At 40.8% G+C, this 23,573-nt stretch overlaps 3 protein-coding genes across 9 annotated transcripts; 1 reads left to right on the top strand and 2 right to left on the bottom strand.

Moving 5' to 3' along the window:
- Window positions 1-1,538: 1,538 nt before the first annotated feature.
- Window positions 1,539-8,658, bottom strand: LOC116042801 (protein Niban 1-like). Of its 6 annotated transcripts, none has more exons than XM_036000419.1 (14): window positions 8,539-8,658; window positions 6,785-6,912; window positions 6,585-6,710; window positions 6,284-6,398; window positions 5,990-6,151; window positions 5,762-5,877; window positions 4,917-5,021; window positions 4,601-4,763; window positions 4,287-4,477; window positions 3,397-3,564; window positions 2,663-2,779; window positions 2,445-2,543; window positions 2,254-2,365; window positions 1,539-2,086 (listed from the first exon to the last, which is right to left on the bottom strand). In XM_036000419.1, exons 2-14 carry the CDS (start codon window positions 6,893-6,895, stop codon window positions 1,797-1,799), a joined length of 1,875 nt encoding a protein of 624 aa, XP_035856312.1. In that variant the 5' UTR covers window positions 6,896-6,912; window positions 8,539-8,658; the 3' UTR covers window positions 1,539-1,796. The 6 variants fall into 6 exon arrangements, with proteins under 6 accessions (XP_035856312.1, XP_035856311.1, XP_031145054.1 ...); XM_036000418.1 differs by lacking the exon at window positions 8,539-8,658 and adding an exon at window positions 8,399-8,524; XM_031289194.2 differs by lacking the exon at window positions 8,539-8,658 and adding an exon at window positions 7,806-8,285.
- A 2,723-nt stretch (window positions 8,659-11,381) lies between these two features.
- On the top strand, window positions 11,382-17,800 carry LOC116042803 (tripartite motif-containing protein 35-like). Its single transcript, XM_031289199.2, has 7 exons — window positions 11,382-11,883; window positions 15,106-15,201; window positions 15,327-15,563; window positions 15,654-15,676; window positions 15,774-15,886; window positions 15,978-16,192; window positions 16,646-17,800. The coding sequence occupies exons 1-7, from the start codon at window positions 11,659-11,661 to the stop codon at window positions 17,342-17,344; spliced, it is 1,608 nt and encodes a 535-aa protein (XP_031145059.1). The 5' UTR covers window positions 11,382-11,658; the 3' UTR covers window positions 17,345-17,800.
- On the bottom strand, window positions 17,695-23,404 carry LOC116042800 (long-chain fatty acid transport protein 1-like). 2 transcript variants are annotated; one of them, XM_036000417.1, is made up of 14 exons: window positions 23,182-23,404; window positions 22,915-23,097; window positions 22,626-22,764; window positions 22,255-22,510; window positions 21,974-22,141; window positions 21,192-21,261; window positions 20,839-20,930; window positions 20,142-20,251; window positions 19,820-20,029; window positions 19,610-19,733; window positions 19,215-19,352; window positions 18,407-18,571; window positions 18,159-18,305; window positions 17,695-18,060 (listed from the first exon to the last, which is right to left on the bottom strand). In XM_036000417.1, the coding sequence occupies exons 2-14, from the start codon at window positions 23,082-23,084 to the stop codon at window positions 17,903-17,905; spliced, it is 1,947 nt and encodes a 648-aa protein (XP_035856310.1). In that variant the 5' UTR covers window positions 23,085-23,097; window positions 23,182-23,404; the 3' UTR covers window positions 17,695-17,902. The 2 variants fall into 2 exon arrangements, with proteins under 2 accessions (XP_035856310.1, XP_031145053.2); XM_031289193.2 differs by having other exon boundaries at window positions 22,915-23,092; window positions 23,181-23,401.
- Between the last annotated feature and the right edge of the window lie 169 nt (window positions 23,405-23,573).

Raw genomic sequence — 23,573 nt, 5'->3', positions numbered from 1 at the left:
GTTATGCCGACAGTGAAACCATGGCGGAGGAGCTGGCTAAATTAAAGGGCAGGTCTGGAATGGTTTAAGGGGAACTCGGTGTTCTCAAAAGACGTCGCAGGCCCACATTGATGTGCCTTGTGTAAATTGTTAAACTAAATCATATAAGCGGGTCCTACCAGTATCCAAGTAAGGATGAGTTGTACGTTTTATAACTTCTTGTTTCCTACAAGCCCAATAAGACTGTTAGGCTTCTTCCCTCCGTCCTCCCCTTTAAGAACAGATCCAGCTGTAGGACGCTGAGAGAAAGCAACATGGGCGTGTCCATGTGTTCAATGTACTGCAGGCACTCTGCTGCAGGCCATAGCCTACCTCAGGCTGGAGGATCTTTTAAGTAACTCAGAAACTGGTGATACTGGCCCCATACTTTATAGCAGTGGTTCTCAATCTATTTGGCTTGTGGAAGCAAAACTGTCTACTTATGACCCCTTGTGACAATAAGTGTAAGCAGTTCAACCAAATAATTATATTTTATTATTCTCAGATTGTTTCATATATGCAGGGTTTTAGAGGCCTTAAGAAGTGAAAAAAACAAAAACAAATATGCAGCTTTGCAACGTCATCTAGGTTAGATGTACGATTTACACATGAAATACATAGCTATATCAAAGCTTTTCAAACTTGATTTCGGAAATACCAATCACAATTCCCCAGGACTCAAAGTAAATTCTTCAAAATGCTTGTGTTGTCTGACCAACAGTCTCAAATCCAAATATGTTAATTTCTTTATGAGGTAAAGCAAAAGTATTAGATTATAAAAATAGTTGCTGAGTCATTTTCTGTCCATTGACTTGATTCATTGTTTCACCTTTAATATAGGCTACTTAACTATAAAACACATACAGTAGCAGAAGTACAGAGAGGTTATCAGGTTTATGTTTTAATACAGGTATGTTCTCTTTTTTTCCTTGAACTTTGTAGTTTAGGCTAATAAATGATAACTAATGGTTTAAAGCTGCAGTTGGTTACTTTGATAAAAATAAGTTTTTGTCCTATTTGATAAAACTCTCACTATATGCTGACAGGAGCACATGAGACATAATCTGTGGAAAAAGTCATGTCCCTCTGCCTGCCTCCTCCTGGTGATCCTAATGGCATTTGCAAGAACAACAAACTAGAGCTGAGGAGTCTCTTGTAAATGATTGCTTGTGAACTACGATCAAACTGTCAAACTGGGCAGCACTGGTCAAATATGAATCAAGATTCTGTTACTGCATTGCCTATTTCTCGCCTCAAATGTTTTCAGAAAAAGATTTCAGTGTACTATACAGTACTGTCGCCATGTTGAAAACAGTCAAGCCAAAACCAAGCCAGCCTGCCGGAGCAAACTTTATTTTACAGCTAATTAGTAACTATGCAATGCGGTAACAGAATCTTGATTAACATTTGATCAGTGCTGGCTAGTTTTACAGTTTGATCAGAGTTGACAAGATGTCAACACTGTGTTAGAGACTCCTCGGCTCTGATTGGTTGTTTTCCGAGGTGGCAGAGGAACGTGATTTTTTTCACAGATTATCTGACTCGTGTAGTACTGTCAGGACATAGTTACAGTTTGAGCAAATATGACAAAAAGTTATTTTTTATAAAAGTTACCAACTTTCAATGCCTGTCGATTAGGCTGAACCAATTTCAATATATGCTATAGCTGTCCAATTGGTCCCTTTCTATTTAAGTTATATATTTGTTGTGAAAAATGCAAATAGAATACAGATGACATGATCTACTACTACACTCTATGGTGTTCTTCTACAGTTCATTTATGGATCAATAAGATGGATGTATTCTTCTGCATCAAGCAGTGAGGGCGTGTGGTTTACAGAGTTTTCTGAGTCGGCCAAAGTGTCATCCCAGTCAGATACGGTGCTTGGTGTGAGTGTTTCAGATCCAGAGGTAGAGCCTTCAGAGGTTTGGCAGATGTTCTGCTGGCAGTCACCAGGAGGCAGCAGCTTGTGGTACACTGGCTCAGAGAAACTAGAGCTGGAGCTGCAGGGGTTCCTGGGACTGGTAGGGAGAGGCACGAACTGCTGTGGCAGGGAGTGCCTCATCACTGTAGGAAAAAAAAAAAATCTTAATGTAGCAAACAAACGGCCCAAATTAAAAAGGTTCAAAGTAACAAGACTGATGAGTTATAGTTTTTCAAATGGGGGTGAACATTCAGTGCGTAATCTAATCCAGCCAGTAACTAAAAGAAATCCCTCCTCACACACTGTATACCTGACTGGATGTAAGAGGTCAGGTTGTCTCTTAGGACGGAGTGGAAGATGGTGTCAGGGTGAATGAAGAGGGCTTGCTCTGAGTTCACCATGGCATAGTAACGAGACAGATCCTAAAATTAAGGGGAGTTAAATAAAGACCACATAAAGAAGACAAACACACAGATGAAGATATACAGTAAAGACACGCACCTGCTCACCCACACCATGTGTAAATGCTGGCAGTGTTATCTGTAGGACCGCCTCCAGAATTAATTGAGATCGAAGTGCCAACAGTTCTGTATCCAGATGCTGTGTTTGTTTGCATTATGTGTGTGGGAGACAAAGACAGGGACAGACGGACAAATGTGTGATTTAAGTGACATGAATAACAGAAGTGGGTTTTTCCCAAGCCTGCCCCTGCTACACACCTTGACCACTTTCTCTTTGATCCTACACAGCACCGCTGTGAGCTGGGAAGAGTTAAAAGAGAAACACGGATACCGAGAGAGCAACCTCCGGAACATCACAGCACACATATCAACCACCTGGAAGAGAAAGAAGCGTGAAAGGGATATTAGAGAAAGCATGGTAAGTTTTTACTATTCTGTAACTTAAACCTACATTGTGTAATTTTTTGAGTTGATTCTAAGCAAAAATCCCCTTGTTCTTTCACAAATATGTACTCATTCATGTGTAATTACTTCCACCAACTAATCAAAGTATTCTCGTAAGTGTAGAATCTTCCATTCAGAATCATTCAGAATACATATGAGCAACTTGCTCGAATGACGGCAGCCATGTAGCGCCTCCATCTTTAAAATAAATTAGCCAAAGAGGGACATGCCTCCGCATTTCGCCCTCTTACACCTATTGGCACCGTGACGAATGCAAGGGAGAGATTACTCGCCAGGGAAGCGAAAAAGAGAATTAAAACGACAACGCGACAGGCAAAGCAACAAGACCAAAGTTAATATTGGAGTGGCTAGAACAGCTGCATGCAAACAATGGCGAGAGCTAATTTCGGGTTCGGCCACCGTAGGGAGGAAGTGCTAGAAAGTAATATTCAGTTGGTTGTCATATACAATTTCACCGCTAGATGGGAGAAATTCTTACACAACGTATCTTTAACCTACTGGATACCCAAACATGTCTGTTGAATTACTTCGTAGAGAGCGTTCTGAGCTTTGAGTAACAAAGGCCTCCAGGTTCCACTGTGGACTCCCCATGTCTCCTGGAGCCAAGTTTGCCCCTCTGAGCTCATCTCCAGCTTGTCCAGGCACTGCCACATCCTGGCATCGTCTGGTCCGTGGCCGCTCAGAGGCGTCAGCACCTACAACAAAAAAAACATCTTATGTACAGTGCCATCACAAAAGCATTAAACCACCTTTGAATTTTTCAGCACGATGCATTGTGAATGAGCTGCCAGTTTACATTGGAGTCTAGCGCAAAAATGCTGAATAGATGATACAGTATAAGCCATACTGGTTTAATTGAAGATGGTTGATACAATATCCACATGTATTTCCGTACATTACTTATAATAATTATTCACATTGCAAATGAAACATTACATGAGCTTCAATTAAAATGTCATGCCTCAGGCCTCGTAAAACACTTCACATTCCTTCCTCCCATAATTACACAACTGCGTAGCTGCCAGTCAAATAAAGAAGTGGTCTAAAGAAGATATAAAATTAAAAACACCTCTCCTGTTGCCTGTGGGAGATTTTGATTAAAGATCCTACTTTTGCTGTTGCTTGAAAATCTTCAGCTCTACCACCTTTAGGTCCAGAACAGAGATTCACACAAAATGAAGGAAGCCTGTTTGTGACACATATAACAGCCATAGAGCCTTTGTGTGAACATGAGATGTCGGCAGTTCAACCAAGGAGTGCTTTTTCCTTTTAATATTATTTAATTTGAATGATTTAGAAGGGCCTTTTTTTTATTTCTTCTTATTATTCTTATTATTATTCTCTTTGTTATTATTATACGTATTCCTTTAATCGATTTGGGACCCTTCAGATTTTAGAAAAAAGGACATTTTTGAACCTCTTTTTTGATATCCTTCATTGATGTGCTTTTTGATCCCAGGTCTATGATGTCATCACATGTCTCCAGGAAGTATTGCCAGGTAGAAGCAAATCCATCACAGATGGGTGTGGCCACTTCCTGCAGAGTACAGTCCAGCCTTGGGATGATCGTGCGTTGGAGGGAGTGTAACATCGGCTCACACATGTCCTCTTAGGTAAGAAGCAGTAAAAAGGATGAAGATGGAGAACACAGTCTCATTTGACATCCTCTGTCTTCACAGACACAAACACACACATACACACACACACACACACACACACACACACACACACCTGTAATCGTGTGAGCGATGTGGTCCTGCAGCAGACTGGCCTGTTGCAGTCCTGCAGAGATCTGTTTCTCCACATCCGAACGATAAAGTGACAACTCCTCCTTCAGAGCCGCCATGGCAGCTTTTACCTGATGCTTTGCTGTCCTGTAGACCTCAGACAGCAGCTGACGGGCATGCATAAATATACATATACTCGAGGTTAAGAGAAAAACACGTGAGATGCATTCGTCCATTGGTTTCTACCTATTCATATGTATAATGTATGTATGCTTAAGCCTAGATATATTGTATACATAATATTTGTCCTTTTCACTCACTTTGATCCAGGCTGTCCTCCTCCTGCTGTGATGTGCAATAATCCTGGGAAATACTTTCTCCTTGAGGTAGGACATCACGTCTTCCATAACCATGCTTACCAACACCTGGAGGGAAAAGAGAGACAGAAAAAGTAGAAAGATAAAAGATGGGAGATATAACAACAAGGCTCAGATGATATAAGTGAAGGAAGAAAACAACAGTACACTTATACATGACATCATACAACACAAAAGGGTGAACATACCTTTTGGTTAAACATTAAAGGTCTCATATTGTAAAAAGGGAGATTTCCATGTCTTTTGTTTTATTATAAAGCAGGACGAGGTGCTAAATAAATACTGTGAAAGTATCAAAATGCTCTATCCACAAATGCACACAGCCAGTATTCAGAAACTGTGCCTTTAAACAAGCAGTCAGGACTTTGGTACGGTTGTGATGTCACAACTACACTACATAAAGGTCGGAAGTGCCGTTAGAGTCATTCCCTGGCTGCAATGAAGGTGCAGAGACAGAGACCCGGAAACGCTGACCAATCAGAGCAGACTGGGCCTTTTCGGGAGGGGGGCATAAAGAGAAAGGCGCTACAACAGAGCGTTTCAGACAGAGGGTGAATACAGGTATATAGAGACGGAGAGCATGAGAAAAATAATTCAAAACATTGAAGCATGTAATGCATGTTCTAAAAGAAACCCCAAATACAAGTATGAACCTGAAAATGAGCATAATATGGGATCTTTAAGGCAAACAGAAACTAGCATAGTTTGAAATGGACAGATAAATGAGAGGAGGAGGATTTATGGAAGGCAAAGAGGTTTAGAGGACATCCTGTCTCCATATTGCTCACCTCCTCCCAATCGCCCACTGGATATACCTCTGTTTGACAGTTTCCTCTGAGCTTCTTCAAGGAAGACACAGCATCTAGGAAGGCCCTAGATTCTGGTGAATCTTCACACCAGAGTGCTAACAGACCATCAAGGGAAAGGATGGGAAAAGAATAACTTGACAAGAAGGCATCGAAGCGTGTTGAATTTTGTCTGGCTTATGATTGGGAACAGTAGAAGAAGAACTATACCAGAGCTCTGATGTTGTGTTGCAGCTCGCAGTATGTTCGCCCAACGTGTCTGTTCCTGGTGTGATCCAGTGGCCAGACACACTGGGGCACTGTAAGGGTGCTGCATGAAGACAGGAAATGCGGTGGGGCAATCCCAACACGCCAGTTTACCACCTGATTTACCTGAAGCATGCATGCACACATAAGCTCAGACATGAAGACACATTTAAGGGTTTGTTTGAATAAAATAGAACAATAACAATGTATACAGACTGCCTATAGACAGTAAATGGCAGCTGTAGTCTAAAAGCATACCTTTGATGTGTTGGCACATGTCAGCCACTAACTCACAATGGTCCTGTATGGAGGTGCAGATATGACAGCCAGAAAGCACCAACTCTGTCTTACACCCCCAACCACCTTCAAATACCTGGAGCATTCACACACACACACAGACACACACACACACACACACACACACACACACACACACACACACACACACACACACAGATCAGTGTGCAGATCAGTGTGCAGATTAGTGTGCAGATCAGGCTGCAGTAGAAGATGCAGATGTAGGTCAGGGAGCAGATGGCTCCTGGATTTCTGTCTGTACCTGTTTAGACTCACGACTCTCGACTGTAAAACTGTTGGTGACCAGTAGGTGGCGATGTGTCCAGATCCCATCCATGTATTGAGGCAAAGTACCCTCCAACACAAACCCACCATGTGCAACGACCTTCTGGAGCACAGAGTCAGTTTGTTAAAAATCTCTAAAAATGTGATTACAATATTAAATAATTTAGATTTTCTCACAGGATGCTGAATCAGAGGGCGGGGTTCACTGGGCTCCATGTGTTTGTTTCTCATGTGGGTCAGAAGATTTGAGCTGAGATGACATCGATAGAGAGGAGCCAATGTCTCCATGATGTCAGCAATATGCTCTGTTCATTCACAGAAGGAAAGACTAGATTTTAGCTACTTATTACCAAAATGCAATTTTAAGTTTGGGCAAAACATTAAAGGAAGGTCCTGAATAAATGAGTGAAGAAATGATACCACCAAATTGAATCCCCTTTAAAGAATTTGGTGTTTGACAGCACTCTCCACCACAATGAATGTGGGTCACGCAATAGAGATCACTTCCGGGTCACTTTCTGCGTCAGTTGAAAATATCAAAATTGGATGAAACGCCCGTTATCAGTTTTTTCCATTTTTTCCATTTTTCATTTGAGCACAAAATCGGATATTGGAAAAAGGAGTCATCCATTTTTTCATTTGGGTTTTGGAAACGAATATTGAGAAAACAAGTCATTTTGGGCTTTTTTGAGTTTTATTTTGAAAAACGAATCACGAATGATACACGGATTGTGGGAATATGTGAAGTTTCCCATTTGCCACTTATCTGTATGTTACCTCAGTGACAGTTCACACACAGTTGATGTGGACGCCTAAGCAACAGGTATTGTATTCATTTGCTGATTGAATGAGTGTGCGTGTCCGCATGCACTTGTAGGTGTTTGGTAAATATCATTTGGCATTCTCTACTATTGAGTATGAATGACAAAGGCCAGAAAGAGTGAGCTTAAAGGTGTAGAAGTCACAAAGAGAGAGATAAGATTACTACATATTTTTGTAAGAAATAATACATACTTTTAAAGTTCCAAAACACTGACAGACTATTCCAAAACCAATAACATTTTTGTAACATCTAAACATCTGTCAGTAATTGGGAGGCTAGATGAACATTTGGATATAGATTGGTCCAATAAACAGAACTCCCTGCTTCACATAACTGATTGTCAAAAAAAATGTTTACCCCCATTTCTAGTCTTACCTGAGATGTACCTGTGTTCTTTGGAGTTTAGGTGACATGTGAGCTTCCCTCCCATTCTCTTTTATCAGTCTCTTTCCTCTTGTCTCTGTTCTGTTATCCTGTTGCAATTGTCTGTCCTCACCCTTTTGATCACTCTTTCTCCACCTCTTCCTTTACTAACACGTCATTTCATTGTGGTGGACTCACAACTGATTTATGTTGACAGTCAATACTTGAGACAAACCTGGCATAACAACTAATGCCACCAATGCCCTCATATTCTTGTTGATGTGCAGCAATGTTAAACAATGGAATCAGGACAAGGAACTGTACTTCTGAATTGAAAAGAAATTATGAATATAGTCACATGTGTATTAACACTGGCTTAAGAAAAATTGAGGAATGGTGAGAGAGGAGACAAGGGATTTCTAGTATTTCATCCTCTCAACCCTTTGGACTCAAGCCACAAAATCTCAATCAGCTGTTGCAATCGAGCAAACTGATGACAGAGCTGTGGAGTTGAGAGGGAAAATCATGTGCTACAATGAAAGAACTACTTTTAAGAGCACTACAGTGAAGCTTTTAACTTCCCCAAACATAGCCATTGTCATTACCTTCACTGTCTCTAAAACTCTTTTCATGTCAGGGGAGGGAGAGAGATAACACTTAGGTGTCAGGATTATCGGAGCAGAGGAGGACAGCTGTGAGAGAGAGGGGACAGCAGACAGAGAGAAACATGAGAGCTCTTCAAAACCATGTGTTTTATCTCGTCTCAGCCAGTTTAGTCTATATCGTCAACGTTTAATTTCCGGGATTGTTCAGGTGCCGCCAAAAATTCCACTGGATATCCCTCATTTCGGTGGGATGTCCGGTACCTTCCGCTGTCTTAGTGTTGGAATTTTAAGGTTAACCTTTTCTCAGATCTCTGCAGCGTAAATCCAGACAGCTAGCTAGACTATCTGCCGAATCTGAGTTTTCTGTTGCATGACTAAAACAACCTTTGAACATACATGTTCCACCAAAATAAGTTCCTTCCTGAGGCTATTTCTCAGAGGCACCATTGCCATAAACCAGAGCATGTTTTTCTCCCATCCTGGAATGCTGTGTGGACTAGCCAGACCCTCCTCCACAGCGCTGTGGAGGAAGGTCTGTCAATGCGAGAATACAGCCAGTGTGTAAGAGCCTGCTGCTCAGGTGTGTGGCCAAATCTGTAGTAGAAGTTGTGTCTGATAATGGCGTTTTGCATGTGCACATGCACACAACCATGCATTCATAGTAGCACCCGTATAAACAGAGACTATGTCTATACATAATAACAATTAAACCTTAATGAGACTGAAAGAAAGATGTGAAGCCATGTTCACACATATCAGTATCAGTGTCAGTATAGATGTGAGTTTATGCCTTATCTCTTTGATTAACCCTTAAATGGTGAAACCCAGAAAAATACAATGGAATTTTCTTATTTTTTTGCATTTCTTAGTTAGTTTTTTTCTTTTCAAGTAACCACACATTTTTTAAATTATGAGCATCTACCAAGCAGTAGAGATGTACATTAACAGTACAGTTCAATCTGCATGAATGTTTCTCTGTTTAATGGTATTCTTTGCTGATTTTAAAGCAGCCATATTATGCTCATTTTCAGGTTCATATTGTATTTTAAGGTTGTACCAGAATAGGTTTACATGGTTTAATTTTCAAAAAAACACCATATTTTTGTTGTACTGCAGTGCTCTCTCTCACTGCTGCAGATCCTCTTTTCAGCTGGTCTCTGTTTTAGCTACAGAGTGAGACCTCTTTACTTCTTCTTCTTCTGTACTATCTTTGATTGCACTCGCACATGTGCAGTAGCTCAGCTGTAGATCATGTCAGCTAGCTAGCTCCATAGACAGTAAAAGAAAGGCTGTTTCTACAACTTCGGTCAGTTACAAGGCAGGATTAGCTGGGAGACTTCTAAATGAGGGCGCACATGTAAGTAGTTCTTTTGTAGATTATGGTGAATTTGTGTGTGTTGTAGCAGTGCTTTGCTATTTTCTCAATATTATATATATATAACAATTTAGCATGCTAGCGTTAGCATTAGCATTGCGATTAGCCTGCTCGTTTCGGCTTGTGACGTCACAAGCCGTGCAGATTTTGAACAGCTCACCCAGAGACTGAAGGCAGGACACATTCAGAAACTGTATCTCACTCTAAACAGCATGGATGGATTTTTTCAAAGTTTGTATGTGTGTGGAAGCACCAGAGACACAAAAGAACACCCCAAATCCCAGAAAAAGTGATTTTTTCATAATATGGGCACTTTAAAGCTTTGTGTCATCTTAGTGTGGGCAGTGTGTGCAGATGAACCGTATTGATGTTAGTGCCAAATACCGGTTTTTTGCACACACTTCCCACACTGCCATTACACAGAGCTGGTTTAAATTGGAAAAGTACTTCTAAGTGAAATGAAATAAAATAAAATGTTTGTAAAAAGTTTTTTTGTTAAAAAAAAAAAAAAAAATCACTACAATCTTTACCATTAATGGACATTTCTACGAATTGGTAGAGCATGTTTCTAAAAAAAGTATTACAAAATCATCTGACTTTTGTTTGGGGTGGGGGGGGGGATTAATAATTTATAAAATTCTGTCAGATTACCCCTCTAAAACTAAACTAAATTAAAAAAGAAAATGTAATTGCTTGTGAGAGCTTCTTCACAAACACAACACATGCCAAGGGTGATTTTTCTGTTCCTAACCTCTTGGAAGAAAACCACCTGTAAAGGCCTGGATCTAAAAACTGCAGGGCACCATGTCATTTTGTTTGGGCCTAGCATACTTTTACTGAGTGGTAGCTAATTTTTCAACATGAAAAATGGTGTATGGACATACTGTATACTTATTATGGTCATGTCTGTCTGCCTTTAGATGTGAAATATAGGAATATTTGTAGACATTATTGATGACATGGCATCACAGTAATATCACTGTTAGTCTTTCTACTAATCTGTTACACATTCTTGTGTGAGACAGCAAAGGTTGAGACACTAAATGTGTTAATAGTAACACATTTACAGGAGTGTATTCACAAAGCCACATATAGACCATGTACCACCTTGAGAATAAACAGATTAGCATTCATTTTACTTCAGAGCATCTGATTCAATGAAATATGATTCACCTGTCAGAGCTGATCTGGTCGACATGTTCTCTGGATCTGAGCAGCTCAAATTATTAAAGGCCAGTGAAACTGGATACATTCAACATAGCTCAGGCCTGGCATGCAGTACATGAAGTGCTACTGTCTGTCTCCAAACATATACAATAATTCAAAACTTGATGCATGTGATTTTTTTCAAAGAAGAAATTGCCACTTACAAAATGTTATCAGAGCCCAATCACACCTTATTTTTGCTTGAAAAATATGCTATTCAAAGAAAGAAGTGCTATACTGTACCTCTATGGGGAGGGGGATATGTGAAGTAGTTAAAGTAACAAGCAAAGGCACAGGAATGAAGTTGGCCTTGGGATGTGAGAATGTACCATAAATCACAGGGCCATGAAAGTCAAACTGAAACTACTAAGAGTGATGTATGGCTACATCTGGTGTAGGCACTTGGCTAAATTTCAAGTTTGAGAAGGAGTGTGTAAGCAGATATACTGTAACTTCTGTGACTCTCATGCTCCTCTCACTCTCGCCTCTCATGGAGCATGTATCATGACTGTATGGCAACTGCAAATACAGCACCGATACCCAAGTACACACTCACACTACTCCTCCCCCCTTTTTATGCCCTCCCATATTCCCACTTTTCATCTGTTTCATACAAACCCACTGATTTAGTCAGACTCGAACACTGGTGTCAAATCTGGAGACCACCAGCGGCCCCTCCATGAGCTGCCAGCCGTTCCTCCCCGTCTTCCTTCACCGAGCAGAGGCAGAAGGCCTCACCTCAACACCCCGGTCAGTTGACTCTCCAGAGCGGTGTGAGGAACATGACGAGAGCCTGTCTATGTTCTGTTTGGATGACCTGGAGCCTTTATGTCAACAATGTGCAGCTGTGAGCCACGCAGGACACAGGGTTTACCTCCTGACTGAGGCTGCAACTGACTGCAAGGTAGGACTCAGGTGTCGGGCTCTGCAAATACGACATTTTAAAACATCAATTTACAACTGATGTAATTATTTGAGCCCTTGAGAAAAGTACAACTTTAAAGCTGGGCGAGAATAAATAAACATAAAATAATGTGTAGTTTAGAGAACATTAGATCAATATAAATGGATAATTGTTTATTTTCCATCTTCAAATCGTTGCTTCTCCTTGTACTTTACTTGTATTTGTAATATTTGACATTGTTTTCAGTCAGGACAAATTAGCATAGTTTTGTGTAGAGGAATGTGTTTTTTAATATTTCCTATCAAATGAATCATCTTGTGAACCTTGAGATTTATCTTGCGACCACTTTGACGGAGCCACTAAAGTGAAAAGCCTGAAAAGGGCCTCCTTTTCCTCAAATGAAAGCAATAAAGCATAATGCTGAAGGATTCGATACTGAGCATCTGGCAGGAACTCACTGTCACTCAAGGACACTTCAGCAGGGCAGATGATTGCCAACAAGAGGGTTTGAATGCTGTTTTTTCATTTAGTGGCGCCCTGCTGCAATAAAGCCAAACAAAACAGTAATACAAAGATGTGAAATAACAGCAGAGCTCTCACGTGCCTACACTGTAAGAAATGATTCTGTGGTCATGTAGATTTGAATTAATGTATTAGGTAAAATATATTCAATATGATTGTGTTTTTGATTTTGAGGCAAATATTTAATTAAATTTCAAATAAAAATGTTTGGAATAAAATCCAACCATTGTAGTTAAATAAAACATAAGCATTATATTTATCTAATCCCAAATAGAGAGAATATTGAGTTAATTCAAATCAATGTAATCAGGCTAATTTTAATTGAAAAGCACTAGTTCCTGTCAACCTAGCTAGCTAGCAGCTATAATGTTAGCCAGCATGCCGTTTGGCTGTGTGAATTTGTAGGCTAAAGGTAAAATTATTAGTGTTAGAAATTTTTAAAGTCACAAATAGTTGTGTGCTATGGTGTTTTATCCTATTAAAGAGAGTTAGTTGTGGGTTATTAATTGTCGTTGTAAATTTACAACCACGAGTGAGAAGGGTACGAAGTTAACATGGCTCCCGTTCTGAATTCACTCGCAGATCTATTCGGCCGTAGCATTCTCTGCAGCATTGCACCGGTATTACGGTATATGAAAAATTCATATCATATGGGAAATTAATATCTGTGTACCGGTATACTGCCCAGCACTACTACAATGAGTCGAAAGCACAAAAGTGAATTGCTAATAAAATTCTTATTTGATTGTTTGTTAAGTTCTGTACTTTCTGGGCCATAGACTAGTTATTCCTCAGAAAGAATAATTAGATTTAATTCATTGCATTGATTAAATTCAAATCGATGTGCAGATTAATGTAGATGATTATTACTCAATTATATATCATTGATATGTAGAATTAAATTAATTTTTATTAGTACTATTTACACATTAGGGAGTTTATCTTTTTCAAATCAACTCAATATTTTTGTTTAGGTTATAATTGATTCTGTACTGTTTTCTATTCGAATATACGCATATTAAATAGATAACTATTAAGGGTCTCATTTAATTCATATTTACTCAATACCAAACCATGTGAAATTTAATTAATAATATTGCTTGTAATCTGTTGCTTCATTTTTATTGAGTAGATATGGTGTATCTTTTCTTACAGTGTAAGCTCTCAGATTTTAACCTTTTTTTTGCTGAGGCTGAGGATTTTTTTATACTTTGTCATTAGCATGCTACTGTGGCCACAGCAAGTGGATATTTCAACAAGGAGGCAGTCAGGCATTTTTTCATCTCCTGTAAATATTTATTTTTCTACCCAAACAGATGCTGCCTGTTAATCCAAGATGAGTTTACACAGGCAGAATTTAGAGTGGTATTAAAAGAGGCACCAAACTGAAAACTACGCTCAATGGTGTTTTAAGCCCCCAACGTCTCCTTCCAGGCAGCACTGCAACAGTTGACTTCAAGGCACCTAACCCTAACCCTAACCTTAACCCTAACCCTAACCATAACCATTGCCTAATCAACTTCAAGGCAGCGCTGTAACCGTTGACTTCAAGGCACCTAACCCTAACCTTAACCCTAATCATAACCATAACCATTCCCTAATCCTAGTGCCTTCAAGGCAGCGCTGTCAGGAAGGAGACGTTGGGGTCTTAAAACACCGATAAACGAAAACTACGCTGGTAATTACTGTTGCTATCATCATGTCACAAATGCATGTTTAAGTCTCATTGGACATGCAATATGACCTACACACACACACACACACACACACACACACACACACACACACACACATATACACTAAAATGCTAAGACTAACCTGAGAGCTGGTGGACTATGTTAAATTCCTGTGATGTCAGTTTAAAGTCATTTTTAAATAGTACTAATTTATTTATTATGCTCATTTTCAGGTTCAGCTTTATTGTATTTTGGGTTTCTACTGGAACATGTTTATATGCTTTAATTTTCAAAAAACATTATTTTTCTCATACTGTCTTTTTGAATATACCTGTATTCCCCCTCTTTTGAAACACTCAGTTTTAGCGAGTCTGCTCTGATTGGTTAGCATGTTTTGGTCTTCCGCATCTGCGGTCTTGGAGTCTCTGCACCATCATTGCAGCCGGGGAATGACTGTAACAGCACTGTAGCGGCACTTTCTACCTATATATAGTATATTTGTGACATCACAACCATACTGAATTCCTCATGGCTTGTTTAAAGGCACAGTTTCTGAAGACAGACCCTGTGTTATTATTATACCCTGTTATCTTCTTTAGTGGTACAGAGTTTGGTGACATCACATAATCAGAGTTTCTGCAGTGTTCACCAAGTTTTTAAAACCTGTTTAATACCACAGACAATTGAATTTAAAACCTTTTCATAGTCATACCGATAAACATGGAAAACTAGCAGGGACATAAAGCCTACAATTATTTATAATTATTTTATAAGTAGCTACATGAATTTATTGATATGTATATCACATTTTTGTCAGTAAAAGTACTCATTGTACAGAATGGCCCCTGTCAGTATCTGTCAAATAAGTGTACTTTACTTAAGTACACTACAAGTAATGTTACTTACCGTAAGTAGAGTACTTGAGTAAATGTACTCACTACTACTTGTTTTTGGCTGTCCTTTGATGGTTGCATCAGATACTAACTGAGCGTTATTTTAAAGTAATTCTCCCTTTGGCCCCTAGGCGGAGCTCAAGACATCACTAAATGGACTGAAGAAGAAGATGATATCCTTTGAGGTAGTCACACAGACCTGCCAACATGTATCCAGACATAACCAGGTAGAGCTGTTACTAAAAAAAAACATTAGAAAAGTTCACATGCATTACAAACTTTATGATTGGTTCACTGCTTTAGGACCTCCTCTTCTTTCCTTGCACGTTCCTTGCTTTTCTGTTCTTCCCAGGCTGAGGCCAAACTCACAGAAGAGCACATAAAAAAGGATTTTGAGAGTCTTCACCAGTTTTTGAGAGAGGAGGAAGCAGCCAGGCTACTTGCGCTCAGGGAGGAACGGGAGGAGAAGAAGAGAGGGGCAGAAGAAGAGATAGACAGAATGAATCAGGTGATACATTCTCTGGAAGAAAAGATCCAACTCGTTGAAGAGGAGCTAGATGCAGGTGGAGATGGGGTTGGATTTTTAGAGGTAACATCAATCAAATGTTACATAATTAGTCAATGAATGGGAACAGGTGCTTGTATTTGAAACAGTTATCATGCAAACTCTTTTTTACAGCACTACCAAGACACGATGAGTAGGTATGTGACATTTCTGGATGTTTTTTTCACACAAAAGCAGACATACATGTGAATGCAACTGTATAACTGTCTGCATGTTCATGTTTATTTACTGCAGCACATGTCACAGGGAGCCACAGAAGGTTTGCAGACCTCTAATAGATGTAGCCAAACACCTGGGTAACCTCCAGTATGCTGAGTGGGAGAAGATGAAACACATCGCCCCGTACAGTCAGTTTCTTTCTATACATCCATGCACTTCCTGTCCCCTCCGTCCCTGCTCCCTCCTTCTGTACCCTCTGATCCCCGTTATATCTTCCAGCTCCAGTGACCCTGGATCCCAGGACAGCTGGCCAGTCTCTGAGGGTGTCTCCTGGGTTAAACAGCTTCCATATTACCCCTGGACTCTCACACGGGCAGGAACAGAGTCTGGATCTTGCTGTCCCTATCCCAGCTAACCCTGAACGTTTCCACCCATATTCCCGCATCCTTGCGAGAGAGGGCTTTGAATCAGGACTGCACTGTTGGGATATTGCGGTACTTACATACTGTGTGTACTAGAGCCTGAGTATATAATTATTTATTAATACTGGCTTAGAAAATAGTTTCAGTATACATGATTCATAGGCTGCTTTTTCACTTTCTGGAAGCAAGTTTAGTCATTACACACTGTCACTGATAGTAAAAGTAATGTTCAATATCCATTCTTATCTGTCACAGTAAAAATCACATTTGGAGGATCCTTGCCAAAAACGTACGTTATGCCATAAATGTTTGTCAAAATGATGTTTTTATGTAAACACAAATAGCCGATATGATTTGGTTTTCTCTCAAATATTGCTAGTGTCAGTCTCAAGAATCCAGTATCAGTTCTAGTAGTATCTAGTATACACACACCCTGAGATACATTTGTTTCTGAGATGCTAGCATATGAATTCTCCTTTCCATCTACCCTGTTTGTCTAATCTTTATCTCTATTGATTTCAACAGGTTGGTGCCACCAAGAATTGGACAATCGGTGTGGCTGCTCAGTCAGTGTCCAGAAAGGCAGAGTTTGAGGTCTGTCCAGAGGCAGGACTCTGGTGTATCAGCCTGCGAGAAGGCGAGTACCGAGCCCTGACAGCTCCCGCTCAGACACTAAACTCACACCAGCTCAGCAGGGTCCGTGTGAGGCTGGACTGGGATGAAGGGACCCTGGATTTCATGAACGCTGATTCTGAAACACATCTTTTCACGTTTAGACATCGCTTTACTGAAAAGATGTACCCATTCTTTGAAAGCACTGCGTTGTGTGGGGGCTTTGCTGTGTTGGCAAAGAGAGTGAACATCAGCGTGGAATCAGATTATGTCCCCGTGGAGGACACTGCTATCACTGAGGAGGATCAGGTAATGAAAAGTGAATCTTGCACTGAGGGAGACATTAATGCTTCATCAATCAAAACCAACAGCAAGATATCAGAGTGCGGACGTCTGACTGAAGACAAAAAAATGCTGATTTGTTCTATAAGAGAGGAGAAGAAAACAATACCTCAGAGATGCACCACGAAGGACCAGCTCATTAAAACAAAACCCGCTGGAAAGGAAAAGACAAAAGACAACAAAACTGCTGCCAAAAAACAGAGCAGCAAGCCAAGGCTCAATGTGACCTACCATGTTTCACTGAACAGAGCTCATCAACAATGTGAATGACAAACAAATCATAACGTCGTGTTTAGTCCTATGAGCAAATACTTAGCATACTAACACACTGAACTAAGATGGGGAACATGGTGACCTTTAGCTTAAAGCACCGAAAACAACCACTGTGCCCAAGTACAGCCGCTAGACTCTAGAGTCTTGTTTTAAATACTTATAATTCAAGAATTGGATTGGATTTTGTTTCTAAGCAGTGTGATGAAAAAATATATTTGCTGTGTGCTCATCAGTATTTAAATCCTTTAATATTGTATTATATCCCAACAACAAAGGCTAATAACGTGAGTTTTACTTGAAATTGAAAGCTGAGTTTTAGCTCCATTTTCTGTTTTTTCTTTTTTTTTAGAGGATGAATGTAAAACTCTTCATATTGTCTTCTGTTCAAATGCAGTGCAAGAAAAAGATGCATTAAATGTGTTAAATAATATAAAGTTTATTTCATTGCAAAAAGCATCACAATCATATTTCCACATCAGTATTTTGAGATGTATTTGTCCCTGGAAATACATCTCTCTTTCCCCCTTGAAATATACAGTCCTGTCTAATCCTGTCTCATAGACACACTCTCCCCTCCATGATGGCATTATATAGTTCATCAGTAACAGCCTCGTAACGGCCAGCACGACTGTCCAGAAAATAAATCTTTTCACTTGCGTCTTGTGGCTTATATCCTTCCTTTTGCAGCCGTGTCTTCTGGATTTTGAAAGTACCTGAGGACAAAAGTGGAAAGTTCATGTGTGACTTTTTGAGTGTGGGTGTGTGCGTGCGTGCGTGCGTGCGTGCGTGTTTGCGTGTATCACTGTCTCACCTGTCGTGTCAACAGATGGCATGAGTCGCAGGAAGACGGGGCGCGCGTAGGAAGGCAGGGCTTTCTGTACAGCGATCAAGAACGCATCGAGGTCAAACTGGCCTCCTGTGTGAGCTACTGCTGCCATACCGGCCTTCCCCTCCACACCTGCACACAAACAGACAGGTGAGGTAATAAACAGAAGACACATTAAGCCCTTAATCTTTAGTCTTTGTTTGCCCGTCCTGCCTGTCTCGTTTCATGTCTACCTGGAACCGAAGCTCCATAGACGGCAACAACAGTGTGTCCCAGCAGGCGGCTGAGGACTCCCTCCACCTCTGTGGTGGAAACGTTCTCCCCGCGCCAACGAAACGTGTCGCCGCTACGGTCTCTGAAATACATGTAGCCATATTCATCCATCACCAGCATGTCACCTGAGAGACAGAGATAAACAGAAACAGAAATGATAACAATCATCATCATCCCTGGAGGGGATCATAGAGTAGAGGACAAAGACGAAGGTAAAGTCTGTAGTGATGATGACTCACCACCAGTACAGTTTTGACTTTGATCTGATATGATGGTGATTCACTGTGTTGTTTGTAAATGAGGCAATTATAGACAGAGAAATTAAATATACATGATGACTCATTGTAGTTTGCTTTACCGAAGTAAAACATAATGTATCCTGTGGACAAAGGATACATTATGATTTACTTCAGTAAAGCTATGTAATGCTCTCAGTGTGTCTGTGGGTGTTTGTTTCTATTGCTGTCCTGTGTTCATTTCAAGGGTTAAATAAAGTGTAGCCTCTCTATTTGTTGTTGGGTTTTTTTACTCAAAGGGAGCTGAAACATATTCCAGCATGCATTGGGGGGAAAGATGAGAAGCACGATGGGCAAGTTCCCAGCCTGTCATCACGACAGTGAATCACTACCATTAACATTTTAATTCAAAGTTTCCATTCCAGCTGTCTTGTACTGCATGTCTTCAGACTGTGGGAGAAAACATGTACGAACCCAGACAGTCATTCATCATTATTCTGACTATATTCTAAAGAAACACAATAAAACACACCTGAGACATAAGCAGAGTCTCCCATCTTAAAGACATTGTGAGCTATTTTCTGATTGGTGGAATCCTTATCAGCGTAGCCATCAAATCTCCTCAATGGATCAGTGTGGTTGATGCGTCCCACTAACATACCTGGCTCACCTGCAGAGAGAGAGAGAAAAATGGGGGGAGAGAAAAGAGAACATTTTGATACATTTGTAACATTTTTATTCTGTGTGTGTGTGTGTGTGTGTGTGTGTGTGTGTGTGTGTGTGTGAGGGTATAATATTAACACAATCAAACTACACTCACCTAAAGTATTATTAGGAACACCATACTTATACCGTGTTTGACCCCCTTTCGCCCCTTGTGTGTGTGTGTGTGTGTGTGTGTGTGTGTGTGTGTGCGTGTGTTCTCACCAGGCAGACAGGGTACACAGAGTCCCTCTGAATCCCTGAACAGATCCCCATTCTCCTGTACCCTGATCAGTCTGATGGGGTAAAAGCTGGGCAAGATGCGACTGTTGAAGCCACACGCCCCCACCTGGACATGTGAGACATGTGCATGACACAGGATGCAGTGTTGAAAATGTGTCACCCTACCTTGAAGTTATTTAAAACAAGACACACCTTCCCGTCTATGTTCAGCAGGCTGCAGTTGCACTCTGTGGCGCCGTAAAATTCCCCAACTCGTCGGATTCTGAATCTCTGGACAAAGTCTTCCCACACAGAAGAGCGGAGGCCGTTTCCAATGGCAACACGCACCCGGTGATGTGCCTCGGATGAATGGACCGGCTGGGCCAACAGGTAACGACAAATCTCACCTATGTATTGAATAACCTTGACAAAAAAAGAGATCAATCAGTTTTGGTTCAAGAGAATCACTTGCACAAGTGGCCTGCAGCTGAACACTCCTCATTGTTAACTGGATTTGGTGGCAGTGTGTACTCACAGTGCACTTGTGTTTGACACAGTCATCCCAGAAGCGACTGGCTGAGAACTTCCTTCTCACGACAACAGTCAAACCAAAGAGCAGACACTGGCCGACACCCATGATGGTACCTGTAAACATTCATATTTTCAGAGCATATACACACACAAGGAAAGACATAATGACAATAGTCAACTGTTTTTCTTTCCTAAAGCTTAACAGTATACTAACCAGACGTATACCATTGATCTACAGTATGGAAGCAAAATACATCACAATAATGGTTGTTTCAAATCAATGATATTATACACCAGGGATGTAAGGACAGTATATAAACTTCAAACCAGCTACTGGTATGGTTCATTCAGAAAGGAGTAGTTAGAATGTATTGCAGAATCCTGGCACACAGATACTAATGTGTGGGTGATGGATGTGGTGATGTTTTCAGTAATGGCAGCAATAGTATTACAACTTCTGAACTGTAAAGTTATTAGGTATGATTATGATCATTATAGTAGCACCATGGTATAATTGGTATGGTGTTATATTTGGATAGGATAATACAAGGAAACATTTCATGAGGGGTTTTGAAAAGCCACAATGATATAATGTAGGGAGTGAGCTAAATATGTCACTGATTATGCAACAACATGTCTTCTTGTTGAAGACAGGAACAAAATGATTATGGCTTGGAGAGAGCGAATCGAGTCAGGCCTACCTGCAGAATGATACAGGGGAAGACAGTTGTAGATGATGTCATCATGACACAAGCCAAAGGAGTGGAAACCAAAGGCAGCGATGCGATAATACCTGACAAGAAAGATAGAATAAACTGATTGACATCCATCATCACCAGATCTTTATGGTCCTGATTTTAATTGAAGCACTGCAGTTTGTTGATTCTGATGTCAACATTTTAAAGGCTTTTAATTATCCTTCATAGGTTGCTAAATTTCCCTGACCTCAGAGTATAAAAGTTACTAAGTAGACAATAACAAAATAGAAATTTTGGTTTCCTACATAAACTTAACAGTGCACCATCAGTTCAGATGAGATCACAGATAAACTCACCGACTGTGCACCACCACAGCTGCCTTCGGCATTCCTGTTGTACCCGAAGTGTAGATGTAGAAAAGTCTGTCTGCATAGAGAGAGAGAGAGAGAGAGAGAGAGAGAGAGAGAGAGAGTGAGAGAGAGAGAGAGAGAGAGAGAGAGAGAGAGAGTGAGAGAGAGAGAGAGAGAAATGCAGAGAGAGAGAGAGAAGACAGAGACAGAAGACAGAAGACAGAAGACAGAAGACGTGAAAAGTGAGTTGTGTGTTGTGAGTTTCACGTGTGGTATGCAGGACTCCATCCATCATTCCTTAACATGTTTTTGTCAGTCTCCTTCTAAATCCTCAGTATTTCGAACAAGCAAAGACATGAAAACTATTTACTTAGGAATGCCACGTGACAACAAAGGTAAAAACAATACAGATAAGCAAATCAATGAGAGAAAAGTAAATGCACAGACATATCACCTTATAACGCAAAAGTGAAGTTTAGAGAGAAATTTAAATGTAATATACCAACGAAAAACTTAACTATCTTTCAAAATGCACTTAAATGTTGTATGAGGTTCACTATCTCTGAAGTGACTGTTTTTTGACAGTTGTGTGTGTGCTTATGTGCATGCTCTATCCAATACCAGAGAGAGTGAAATCTGGCAGCGAGCAGTTCTCTCTGGCAGGCAAAGACTTGCTAAGGAAAAGAAGGTGTTGCAATCAAAACTTTGTGATATGTAAGATAATAACATCATATGGCAACATAGTAATACCCCACAACCCCATGCACAAGCACTCAGTGGATCCTAACCATTGAAGTTCTTCCTGAGTGTGTAGCGTGGTGGGTGTTTGGGCGAACGGTCCAGCAGGGCATCCAGGCTCTGAATCTGGAGGCTGCAGAGCTTCTGTTCATTGTCCCGCTCACCACTGCTGAACAAAACCATCTGGGGCTGCAGAGAGCCACTCACCTCTGACACCGCTAGGAGACAATCAAAAGTCACATGTTACAAATGTGAATGCAAACTGCTAGTATCTGCTAGTATCTGAGTATCTATCAGTCAATATATCCATCTTCCTACGACATGTTCCTACCTTCTCTCATCTCTGTCCCGAAAACCATTGCCCGAGCACCAGACACACTGACACAGTGCAGTAGCGAGTGTTGTCGAAGGTTGTGGTTGATGAGTGCAGCCTCTACGCCGATCATAGCCAGACCCAACCATAGAGCCACCATTAAAGGCTGGCTTTCCATGTACAAGGCCACCACATCTCCTTCGGTCCATCCCTGTGTCAGTGCCCAGTGAGCCACAGCATGGCTCCTCTCTTGCAGCTCCTTGAAACTCCAAATCTGAAATAAATTGAATATGGAAATGCAGTAAGATTTGACAATAATATGATGTGATTTTGTTTGATATCCATTTCAATGTAGGTCCATTTCTTTGTGATTGTAGCTGAGTCCTCACCTCTCCTGTAGCCTCACAGATCAAAGCAGGTTTGTCTGGGTGCAGTTTCACCATCTGGCCAAACAGGGCAGGGATTGTGCTTCTATTTCGCAAATTACGGTACATGGAAAACCTTACACGCAGGATAACGACCAGACACCTTTTAGATAGAGAGGAGTAGAAAAAAGGAGGGAGGAATGGAAGAAAGTTAGAAGTAGTAATGGAGTAGGCAACATGGAAGATAAATAAGTGCCAAATATGACAATGGGAGAAACACGCACATACACGCACATTCACACAAACTCCTTACATTAGGTCTCTTTTGATGGTGCGTAGAGCTACATGTATGAACTTCCAGGATCCCCTCCAGACCATGCAGAGCCCCAGCCCACCCAACAGGCTGCAGAGCCAGGGGAGGGAGAGCAGTCCGACAGCCCCAAACACACTGAGGAACGCTGTGACACCACTCATCACATGCATAGTGCTCTCTGTGGAGATACAAACAGTGAGTTCATGCAAAACAAAAACAAAACAATCACAATCCAAAGAAGTATGTTTCCGTGAGAGGAGGCTTACCTGTCCGAAAATTTCAATGTTGATTCAGCAAGAAATAAAGAAAACAGCAGCAATGCTCCTCCTCAAGTCCAAAGATGTAGGCTATCAGTAAAGTTAACGTTTTTCAGTCGAGCCACAGCCGCTTATAGCCTGATCGTGAGCTGTCAGAAGTCAGAAGGACAATACGTGATGAGCGGCAGCACGTACTGAAGCTAAACGCAGCGGAGCTTACAACTCATAAGCTGCTGCGTCACTGCAGCATTGCTCCCCACGGTGTGATTCACCCCCTCCCGGGAGAACAACATGTCACGTAGTTTGATTTATGAAATCATAAATGTCTGATTTAATAGGAAACTATGAACTGTACGTTTCCTGAGTAACATTCAGAATGCCACATATTGTAAATGGCTGTGG

This window comes from Sander lucioperca, chromosome 4, assembly GCF_008315115.2.
Source record: "Sander lucioperca isolate FBNREF2018 chromosome 4, SLUC_FBN_1.2, whole genome shotgun sequence".
Taxonomy (NCBI): Eukaryota; Metazoa; Chordata; class Actinopteri; order Perciformes; family Percidae; genus Sander; species Sander lucioperca.
The sequence above is the reverse complement of the archived record's forward strand: the minus strand, read 5'-3'. Positions and strand labels throughout refer to the sequence as shown.

What these genes read in the sequence shown, in the direction of transcription:
- LOC116042800 (XM_036000417.1), bottom strand. Translation starts at nt 23,084, where the DNA reads ATGCATGTGATGAGTGGTGTCACAGCGTTCCTCAGTGTGTTTGGGGCT. An exon ending in TCCCCTGTATCATTCTGCAG is followed by an intron (nt 20,252 to 20,838) that starts GTAGGCCTGACT and finishes GAATGTTTACAG; the next exon opens with GTACCATCATGGGTGTCGGC. An exon ending in CTATGGAGCTTCGGTTCCAG is followed by an intron (nt 18,306 to 18,406) that starts GTAGACATGAAA and finishes GTTTGTGTGCAG; the next exon opens with GTGTGGAGGGGAAGGCCGGT.
- LOC116042803 (XM_031289199.2), top strand. Translation starts at nt 11,659, where the DNA reads ATGAGCTGCCAGCCGTTCCTCCCCGTCTTCCTTCACCGAGCAGAGGCA. An exon ending in AGGCTGCAACTGACTGCAAG is followed by an intron (nt 11,884 to 15,105) that starts GTAGGACTCAGG and finishes TTTGGCCCCTAG; the next exon opens with GCGGAGCTCAAGACATCACT. An exon ending in GAAACACATCGCCCCGTACA is followed by an intron (nt 15,887 to 15,977) that starts GTCAGTTTCTTT and finishes TATATCTTCCAG; the next exon opens with CTCCAGTGACCCTGGATCCC.
- LOC116042801 (XM_031289194.2), bottom strand. Translation starts at nt 7,860, where the DNA reads ATGGGAGGGAAGCTCACATGTCACCTAAACTCCAAAGAACACAGGTAC. An exon ending in GCCCTCTGATTCAGCATCCT is followed by an intron (nt 6,711 to 6,784) that starts GTGAGAAAATCT and finishes TCTGTGCTCCAG; the next exon opens with AAGGTCGTTGCACATGGTGG. An exon ending in CAGTGGGCGATTGGGAGGAG is followed by an intron (nt 5,022 to 5,761) that starts GTGAGCAATATG and finishes TTTTCCCTCCAG; the next exon opens with GTGTTGGTAAGCATGGTTAT.